The following is an 11,131-nucleotide window of genomic DNA, read 5'->3' as shown; positions in this document are numbered from 1 at the left end:
AACAACAACCCATGGTCAAAATTGATTTTTAATGGTAATTTCCACTTGTGCCATTTCTTAATTTCATTTTTCTGCAGTGACTTACATCCAGCAACAGGAATTGGTATAGGATGCAAACAGAAATGTCTTGCATCATAACACACGTTAAAAATAGACACCACAGGAATTACAGTTCATGTAGGTCTTCTTGGGTGACAGCTGGCCGACACAGCAGTCACACACAGCAGCCACACACGTGGACTCAACAAGACAGAAGCAGGAGGGAGTTTGGGATTTTGGTTTAAATAATGTGACATGAAATGTTCTAAAAGAATGTTGTATATTTCCAGTGAGAAAATATAGAAGGAAAAAAAAAAAAAAAAGGCTGAGCTGTCATAAGGTCACTTGTCAAATCTAGGATGGGTTTACCAGAAACAGTGAAGTGTCAGGACCAACAACATTCCATTAACTCACACTGGAAAAAACTAGGTCTTGATGGCCTACTGGTAGGATCCGACTGGGGAAACCCAACCTTGTTTGATATTGTAGCCTAACATACAAACAGGCACACTTTATTTTAGAGTAAATTTTACCTATAAAAACATGGGGTACTCAAACCTGGCACTGGGGTTACAATAATCTAAGGTTAGTGACTACAATATAAAAAAGGCTTTTTCCAATTCTGTTACCTGACATGGGACCTACAGTAATCATCTGAAGACAAATGTTTGCATCCTTCAGATCACAATGACAGTAATTTATGTGGCTCCTATGTGGATCATAATAATAATAATCATAATCATAATAATAATAATCAGTAGAAATATTCCAACTTCATGCAACAACAATACAACAATTGTTCCACAAAATGCAACTAACAAAGGTTAAATTAAAAAAAAAATCTTCACAGTTATGTTTCTTCTCACATTCATACATTACAGACCAGACGTGCATGCAAGATGGGTCAGAACCGAACACAGTGCAAAACTGACAGCTTTTTTCTTTGCCTGTGTCCTAGAGACTTGCTCGTGTAATCACCTACAGCTTGTGCTGTCGCAATAAAGTTAGGAGATATTTACCATTGGTTGATATGAAAAATGTGATCCTTGTACCCTTTCTGGCAGGTCTAATGCATCACAGGGGCAAAGGCAGACTTTGAACCATGTAATTAGAAATACATAAAGTGCTTCTGTCAAACAAACAAACAAACAATAAAAACAGTACAAAACAGTTTTCAAAAAAGAGGTATCAAAACAATGCACTTGGGGATGTGGAGGAGACTGGTGTCTGTTGGACATCAGATAGGATTCCTGCGGTACAGACAAATGGGCTGGGGGTTCCTTGTTGAAGAAATAAAAGATGAGTTCAGAGATGATTGGATGTAAGGAGGGGCAGTCGGTTGGGATTCAGCCGAGGATGAGGCTGGACTTGCCCCCAGGAGGATTCCTGCGGCCGGATGGTAGTCCTCCAGCGGAATCCTCAGCTGGAGGGGCCTCCTCTTGCTGCCCTGGAACCGCTTCTGGCTCAGCAACACTGTTTTCTGAACACAGGCAGAGAGACTTGATTATAAGTTACATTTTCACTATAATTCACTATAATCATCATGTCATGGGAAATGGGAGCACATGCGACCAAAATTTTTAAGAGTGCGACTAATAATTTTTCTAGGTCGCACTGGCGCACCTGACGCTGTGTGAAAACATAAATTTCGCAAGCGCATCATCTCTGTGTTCTCCTGTGACCGAACTCACACACTCATGGTAGGATCATATCGTGTTCTAAACCAATAAGAGACAGAGCTCGGGCGGGTCTTTGCCTCTGATTGGCTGTGGTCCTGTTCACCGTGCTAAATTGTGTGTGTGTGATATTCCTTCAGACAGGACTGGCTGAAACAATTTCCCTGGCTGAGGTACAACAAAGGATGTAACGCAATGCACTGTGTGTACTGTCAGGAGTGCGGTCAGAATGTGGCCAGAAATAGTGCATTTGTGAGCGGGTCAACAACATTTCGTATCGAACTTTTATTTCGAAATGTTTTATTTTGCTTAGTGTTTTAGTTTGAAATGTTGTTTCAATTTCAGCTCAGTGAAGCACTTTAAACACTTTATTTTTCAACTATTTTTCTTTTTATATATATAATTGTGCTTCAAATAAAGACAAGCATTTCTCTACACCTTATTCTTGTTTAAAAATCATTCACATCAGGCTATATGAAAGTTATGGAGAGCGATAAAAAGGTGACCTTATGACGTTAAAGCAACGCAATGAAAAATTTGGGTGCACCTACATTTTGTGCTGTTGCACCTAAAAAATAAAGTTAGGCGCACCAGTGCAACCAATGCAAAAGGTTAGTCTGGAGCCCTGGAGCGTACCACGGCTAAAACATACCGATGACAGATAGAGTCTGCGGACATCCCGGGTGAAAAGAGCTTTTCTGCAAGTTTGTTTGCATGTTGAACAGGCGCTTTAATAAGCCTGATTCAAATAAAGGTTATTTATAGATAATCTCTTCGCTCATGACAACAGCACACCAATTTTTTTTTTCTTTCCCAGGGTGGTGGAGTCATGACCTGGGATTGAATTTTTATATAACTCGCCCATTTGAATTATATTAAGGCCTAAAACCCTATTTGCAGAAATGTAATCTGGTATTCATAGGAATGTTTCCATTAGTGTACGATCACTTGAACATAGGAATTGCTGTGTTCTTTACCCTAGAATAAGCCAATGCTGTCTAAAGATGCCGCGGGTCGCCTTTTCCTGGAGTCCGCCATGTTGAACTGCCATGTTTTTACAGTAGCCCAGAAGGGACAAACCGAACACTGACTATAGGGGCGTTTGCGTTTTGTGGCCAATATAGTGTTCATGCTTGAGAGGGTGAAGCGTGGCAATCTGCAACTACACTGCTAGATGCCACTATAATCCTTTTATTGTCTTTCCTCCTTTTTCTTTGAGGTGCAGGGATTGTACCCATTATGTTAAAAATGACTGTAGAAATCTGCCAACCGGTAGGCTACAAGGAGATACAACAGGCTACCCATGTACTATAAAACTGGGTGATGTGACCTGAAAAAGAGGTGCTTACCAATATCACGTACAGAATTGTCTCCATCCTAAAAAAAAAAAAAAACAGCAAAAAAGAAGTGTTAAGTATTTCACTAGCCTTCACAGACTGAAAAACAGGAAATTCTGTACTACGTCATCGGTGATGATGAACGCACTTAAAAGTCATTTGGTAATTCTTGGTAATTGCTACACAAGCTACCTTTGTGAGACATTAAGGGAAGATGAAGAGAAAGTGCTTTAAATTATCTGGACTTCACTTGCTTCCCTATAAGTTTGTCTGCTCTCAGGTTTCACTTCATTTCTTCTCACAACTCATGATCTTACTGAGGCCGGGGCGTCTGCAGAGTGGTTGGTGGTGGGGTTCCCTCCTCTCCTCAGGGGGGCTGACGGCTCACCACACAGTACCCCTGTGGGCTTCCCACCTGAAAGAAGATGGAGACATAATGGCTCAGAGAGACAGGCCTTCATACAGGAGGTGCAAGACAAAATATTTCTCCATGTTTATATGATGAGAAAAATGCCATGGTGACATACAGTATGTCATATCATTACAACATTGTATTTTTTTCTTCCAAAATAAGTTGGGCTAACCTGGGAATGTGTGTATGATCAACTGACCGCTCACGTTTCTTGTCCCAGCTAATTTTTTTCTGTGTGACACCTGTTCAATAGGCAACAGTATTGTTTTCGCCAGACCACAACAGTTGGGGCAAGCTGTGTAGTATTATGTGTATTCATATTGTGGCCATATTAACCATGTCCCCTACTTACTAAGACAATAATTGAACAATTTGTTTTTTACTTGCTCAATAGAATATTTGAGAAAGATTTCTTAACATTTTTATGTTAAATGGAAATCTGCCAATACCTGTACCAAATTTCATGGCAATCCATTCAATAGAAGTTGAGGTATTTTAGTCTGGACCAAAGTGGGGGTACAACTGGCCGACAAACCAACGTCCGCATTCCTCTGCATTGCTAGCATGTATAACGTTAGGGATTGTTTGAAAGCTTCACCAGTGGCAGATGAAACTGCATCTGAATTATACAAACAACAGTATCTAGGGATTATAGACTGAAACCGGCAATGAGGAAAAGTAACTCATATTTTCTGGTCATCACAGAAAGTACATGTGCTATGATGCAATCTTCATACACAGAGGAAACAGGAAGAAACTCACATTTCCTCATAATGTTAACGATAAATGCTAAAGCATCCTTGTGTCCGGAGTGTGGGTAATTTCCAGAATTGTATTTATCCATAACTAGGGATCTTGTATCTTAGGAAAACCCCAGACAATTGCAGTCCACTGATGCCATGCCCTAAAGCTCATGCTCCCACACACTTCCTACTCAATTCCTATTGTGCGTTAGGGAAATATCAGATTTGGGAATTTTCACTTTCATATTAAATGTCATTATTACAACAACTCTTTATACTGGTGTCGCTGTGATGTGCTACTGTGTAGGCCTTTCCCCTCAGAATGGGAAGTTTTGCTATGCTTTAATTTTCAATCTCCTCATTTACAGGTGTATTGTCGTAGTATCTCAGTGAATCAAGCCATTACATACACAGAGGAAACAGGAAGAAACTCAAATATCCTCATCATGTTAACAATAGATGCTACATCACTCTCATCTCCAGAGTGTGGGGAATTTCCCTGAATGTTTTTATCCATAACTGGGGATCTTGTATCTTAGGAAAACCCCAGACAATTGCAGTCCACTGATGCCATGCCCTAAAGATCATGCTCCTACATATTTCCTACACATTTCCTACACATTTCCTATTCATTTCCTATTCATTTCCTATTGTGCGTTGGGAAAATAACAGATTTTGGAATGTTCACTTTCATATAAAATGTCATTGTTACAACAACTCTTTATACTGGTGTCGGTGGGATGTGCTACTGTGTAAGCCTTTCACCTCTGAACAGGCAGTTTTGCTATGCTTTCATTTTCAATCTCCTCATTTACAGGCGTATTGTCTTAGTATCTTAGTGAAGCAAGCCATTGTAATTTTCAGAATAAGAAAGTAATGTATGTGGATTCATTCCCAGAGACTGGGTCGTGACTCAACTGTGGGTCGCATTTTATTTGGGTCACAAATAAAGTTGCAGAATTTCTTATTTTTATTATGCACTTATTTTTTCAATTTAATAAAGTGTACATTGTTTTACTGATGAGGTAAAACAAAAAAGAGAGCCTTAACTCTTCTCACTGTGAATTGGGTCGCCATGGTTTGTCATTTTTAAAAAGTGAGTCCCCAGAAAAAAAGGTTTGGGAACCACTTGAGAGTGTCTTGGCCAATTCACACCGCCAACATTTTTAAAAGCACTTTTGATATTTATCACACATACGTTACTATTGTACCAATCCACATCATAATATGGGTACTGTATGACATGTACTTATCTGATTCATCCTTGTATACTGAATTTGTAAATCAGATGATTACGTGCACACTCAAAAAGATAAACTATGTTTGTTTACAATTACAAGAAGAAGAACTGCTGTTTGGGTTTTTTTGGCTGTATTTTAATACTTACATATAGTGCCTATGTTGTCTAGCTATAGAGATTGGGTGTGTGGTATTCACTCAAGAGTTTCTGATCCCAACAACATTGTCAATAATACTTTCTGGTGTGCAAGAACTTGTCTTAGTTGTCAACAGGGACGTGAATGGAGAAGAATCATAGAAGTGAAAAGTAAATAAGTACATTTACTACATACATGAAGTACATTAAGTATAAATGAGAGCAGCCATATGTCACTTTCTTTTGGGTGAAGCAAGCTCTGTAAAGAAAACATGCCTAAAAGCTGCTGTGTGGCATTTTAAATCTTTTAATTTAAAATAAAAAGAAACCCAGTTTACGATTGTCTGTACTCTCCTAATCAATGGAGGACAGTAAAACAAACGTTTTATATTTTAAATATAGCCCTACCATAGACACACCCGCTTTTGAAACCCGTTTTCTACTTTCAGCTCAGAAAGGTCATTGCCATCTAACGACGATACTGCTTCGTCACAGTGATGTAATTAGTTTACAGTAACGTCACATGATTGGACAGATGGCCAAAACAGAAAAATAAAATGTCTTAAAGATAGAAACACTGTCAGATGTCAGAAATATGAGATCCAATAAGGAAGTTGTGTATGTCAGGTGTGTCCTCTGTGATGGAGGTAGACTGAAAGGACACTCATCCTCATATATAGGAAAATACTGTACTTTTTATTTCACATTAGCATCCAACTGTAGTAGCTGCAAGCCCCATTTGTGTTAAAATGTGAGTGTTTTGAACAGTACGAGCATACAAATGGGTGGCGGAGAAGCGGATAATGCTGCAGGAGTGATTTAACAGTTTTTCTGGATGTTGACACAAAGTAAAAAAAGGTGTGCTTCCAACAAAGCACACACAGTTCTTATTTCAGATACTTCCCCCCTGATACCATGAACAAAGCAACTTTTATATTGTGCGGTATAGACACCTCTTGACCAAGAAAGGGGAAGTCTAACAAGGTTATTAGCTGAACAAGATATTTAGTTTAAGATTCTGCCTATTAAATATAAAATATCTAGATACATGAGTTTCCAGTTATCCTGTCATTTTAAAGTTGGACACAGCATCTCCAGGACTGCCATGCCAGTCCAATTGCCTATGTACATTCATGGCGGCGCACAACACAGCCAATCACTGTGATTCTCTGTGACAGCTGAGCTGAGGCAGTTGCAGTCTTCAAAACGGTGAGACAGGCACTCTGTGACTATGAGGAAAGTGCTTGTTGAAATGTTTTTTAAAAAGTTTATCCTTTCTAGCCGTTCTGACTCCCACGGTCAGGACTGAAGTCTCAGTTCTATCAGCAAATCGGAAGTAAAAGGAGGAAGAAGAAAATGTCAGCGGAAGAATATGTGAAAGCTTCAATAGGCATTCAGTCTGTGACCACATAGAATTGTTTTTCAATATCTCGTGTAGGTGTTATAGTGTTGAGTGAGAATCCCAAAATACTTTTTTAGAAAAAAAATACACTGCGCTGTCTCAAGAAACATTCATAATACTAGGGCCCTAATAGTCGACTAGACAATTATTCTTAGTTGAAGCACTTTATATTAGTCGGATAGTCACAGAAAAAACAACAACAATGTTATGCTCCGTTTGGGAGCTGCGCCTTGTTACTGGGACTGAAGTGTCAGGGGATTGTTGCAACAAGGATATTTTCTCTTCCGTGTTTTGAACAACAAGACTTGTGTGATGTTATACTGCTGAAATAAATTGACTAAAATCAGAATCAGAATCAATTGCTGTATTTTTCCATTATCATTTAATAGGCAGCTATATAAATACATATTTAAATGTTTTGCGTGTAGGTGGTGCAGGGCTGTGAAAAACGGTTCTAGAAAGTATTATTTCATTTCCTCTTTCAGTAGTATTTTGCTGTGTATATTTTTAGGACTGGAAAACCCCGCACTGGGTAAGAATGACCAGCCATAGGTATATAAGGACATAAAAGATGTGTTTTGTCTGTTATTATTCCTCTTAGAAATATACTTTTTAAATTCTATGATAAACACTATGATCTAACAAGGACTCGAGGCAGCTCAATACTACATGAATATTTCAGATCGCTGCAGACTTAAGAAGATCCTGATTAGTGGAGAAACACTAGTGATTGAATACCTACTCACAGCCTGAAAGACAAATCAGTGCATCAATAGGGCAACTAAATGCATTCTGTTATGTCAAGTAGCACCACTGGAGACAGCAAATGTTATTCTTATGTATTCAGCTGTCTGCAGTTTTGAGCCTGGGGAGGCAGAGGATCAGTTTGGCCCTGCAGCAAGAGAAAAACCTGCAGTGAAAACCTTGTATCTCCAACAGATATGACAAATTAAGTTATAAGCTTTAATATTAAAGCGACATGTTTAGAGATTAGGAGGATTGTACCTGGTGGGTTGTTCCTTCGATTAGCATAGGGGTCCTCTGGCTCAGCGAAAACACTGGAGGCCATCTTGTTTTTCCGGACGGGAGGCTTCTCCTCATCTGCACCAAGTGAAATGTTGGAGCCGCCACCAGGAGGGCGCAAAACCCTGGAAAGTAAGAGATGGTGATCAACACTGTTAGTGAAAGTTGGATCGTCTGGGTGATTCTTCTGCAGCATCTTCTTGCCATTCTCAAATTATTAATAAAAAAATAACTTGCCGTGGTTCACAAAAGGGATGCACAGAATGGATCAATGAGAAATTATTGTTCATTCACACTAATGTCAATAAAGGTCAACGATCAATTTTAATTTGGGTCATTTAACAATATGCTACCCTTCAGGAGATAATGAAATGACTTTAACTGTCTATCGGATGGATCTGTTTCAACTGTGTTATTATTCCTTTAGTACCCTTTTATACAGTTATGGTTACAGACTCTCCTTCCACCTCCCTACACTTGTGTTTGAGTGTAATTCATTGCCAAAAAAAGACACAATAACAGTTACAGGTGGATTTGACTTAATGTTTTTTTAATTCTAGGGTTAGATTATGGTGGAACCTATAATTGTTATAACAATACTAATGTGTCATTATTACAGGTGTTTCTGATATTTTGTCATATTCATTGACAAACAAGGGTAGACTAAATATTAAGAACACCTCTCAGTATAATGCCATACAGTTCAACAGTACCACAAACTACAGATTCCTAAATGGCCTCTATAAGGGTAACAACAGGGTTGTTACTTTTGACTGCACTATTTCTTAACTAGTTGTGCCTAAAAAACTATGTAAACTATGTACTTGTGCTGTAGGACCCTTACTGTACCCTCTACACTATATCCATATTGAGTATTTTCTTTAAAATTGAAAGATATCACTTGATAGTGCTTCCACAGTGTGTGAAATAAATTGGTCTAATGCAATTTGTATTGTCACGCTATGATGGTATTCACCACGATAACCACATGACTTAATGAACACTAAATCCTTCAATTTTAAATATGCATTATTCCAGATTCAACATCACGGGAATGTCTTCGGATGTGGATTCCTTTCATTGCATCTCTCTGATTGAAAAATATACATGCAGCTCGGGTTATTGTCAGGTGTAGCCAGCTGTAACATGGCCCTCGCCTCAATGAGGCCATATGCTGGGCAGACGAGCGCATGTCTTATTGTACCTCACTGATCATCTCGATAACTGATCCCAAATCCAAGGCGGCCCCGCCCAACTGGAATGACAGATCTGATAAATCTGTCGTTGTCAGACAATAAACACGATTAAGTAATCAGGAAATATACGCCCCAAAAAAACTACATAAAAGGCCTACATGTAGCACTAAGGTCTGGTGCCGAGCCGCCTAGTCTGCACTTGCTAGCCAAGCAGCTTCTCCAGCTACAAAAGGGAGGGTGCATGTGTGCTATGTTGCTAGCTAGCGTTTAATAATGGGACTGGTCCATCCCAACAGACAAAACGGGAAGGTGTGGTACCGAGCTTCATCGTAGCATCGTCGTCCCGTGCTTACATGCAACCATTTCCAAAGCCGGTTGAGTAACAATTACGGGTGGGGACCAGAGCAAAAAAAAAAAAGACTTAAATTGTACGTTAACCTATGTAGCGTTGATGTTAACGCCGGAGGATGCTGGACGCTTCTTGGTAGCTAACGGGTTACAGACGGTCTGAACGACGCCTTTACCTGGAACTGCTTTTAGAACCGGGCTCCATCCCTTGATATGTCGTGGTCGTCGTCATTTTAGCGCAAAGAAGTCGTACAATATTTATAAATGTGACAGTATACACGCGAATTACACTTTCATTACCAGTACTTCACCGCCTCATCATTGTCTATCCTAGCCGGTGGTTTTCCCAATAATCAACCTGCCTCCAGTCTGAGTGGTTCGGTGTCAAGCTCACCAGAAGGAGCAGTCGCGCTTCCGGTCAAAATTTCAAAGTAAAATATGTTAACATGGCAGACCAAAAGTTGCGGCGGTTTTAAAAGCATATCCAAGTTAAATGAAATCATATCTACATTATTAATGTAAGGATTACATTATTTAGGGTTAAGGGTTTGTTCTTTATGACCCCGTATTTAAACAGATGTGACACATTTGGAGTGTAATCTGGAGGCAAAATCCGATGTATTTCCGGTCTTCCTCTGCTTAATTCCTGGGTGCTTCTCCTTAATAAAGCCCTGGATTTGACAGAGGTGCTGGTGCGACATAAACCACTGTGGAGAGGATGTTTCTATAGCCTAAGTACCGCCCACAAGTGAACAGCTCCTTCTATGATTGGATCCTGGCACATTAATCTAGACTGTGATTGGAGAAAGGACTTTTCATGGCATGCACATCCATCAGCTTTCATCATGTATTAAAACCATTGACAGTATATGATTAAAACACGTATTGTTTATTTAAAAGGTATTCAAGAACACATTAACTCATTTGAGGGTAAATTCATCTTGTCTGTGCTGGTAGCTCTCAGAAGGCCAAACTGGAAGTTTTTTTCATCTAAAGTAAGGACAGAGAGACAAATACACAAAATACACAAGACAACTTAGCATACTCCAAATCTTGTCTACAGACTCAACAAAATTTAAAGTAAAACAATTTCAGTCATGAGACAGCTGTATGAGATTAATGCAACAGTAGATGTGGCTGTGGATTCTGGGCATGATGAATGTGTGCACAACATACTGGCATAAATAAAAGAACTACTGTGGCACACCCTCTTTTCTACAGGCATGCCTTCCTGTTTGGGTCAAAGTCATGAGCCACATTCCCCTCCCTGCAATACAGGTTCTGTACAAGCACTGAGGCTGTGAATACAAAGTACTAACTTGCATGCTTACCCCACCAGGGTAAAAGAAAGAAACAAAGAAAGACATATTCACACAGCAATTTTCTGTTGTATGAGGAAGATTGGGCGCTCCTCGACAAATATTTTGGTGATTTTTTTAATTGAAAACAAGTAAACACACAACCTCTCTTATGGATCATTAAACACAATACTTTCAGCAACTACCAATGCATATTAACATCTGATATTATAAATTGAAAATAAATAAATAAATAACTGTGGCAATAGTTCTGCAGTCACA

General features: G+C 39.3%; 1 protein-coding gene across 1 annotated transcript; it reads right to left on the bottom strand.

Moving 5' to 3' along the window:
* Window positions 1-10: 10 nt before the first annotated feature.
* Window positions 11-9,949, bottom strand: jpt1a (Jupiter microtubule associated homolog 1a). Its single transcript, XM_051384257.1, has 5 exons — window positions 9,728-9,949; window positions 7,990-8,132; window positions 3,370-3,467; window positions 3,065-3,092; window positions 11-1,519 (listed from the first exon to the last, which is right to left on the bottom strand). Exons 1-5 carry the CDS (start codon window positions 9,781-9,783, stop codon window positions 1,386-1,388), a joined length of 459 nt encoding a protein of 152 aa, XP_051240217.1. The 5' UTR covers window positions 9,784-9,949; the 3' UTR covers window positions 11-1,385.
* Window positions 9,950-11,131: the final 1,182 nt, after the last annotated feature.

This window comes from Dicentrarchus labrax, unplaced genomic scaffold (assembly GCF_905237075.1).
Source record: "Dicentrarchus labrax unplaced genomic scaffold, dlabrax2021, whole genome shotgun sequence".
Classification (NCBI taxonomy): domain Eukaryota; kingdom Metazoa; phylum Chordata; class Actinopteri; family Moronidae; genus Dicentrarchus; species Dicentrarchus labrax.
This window is presented reverse-complemented; position numbering and strand designations above follow the sequence as displayed.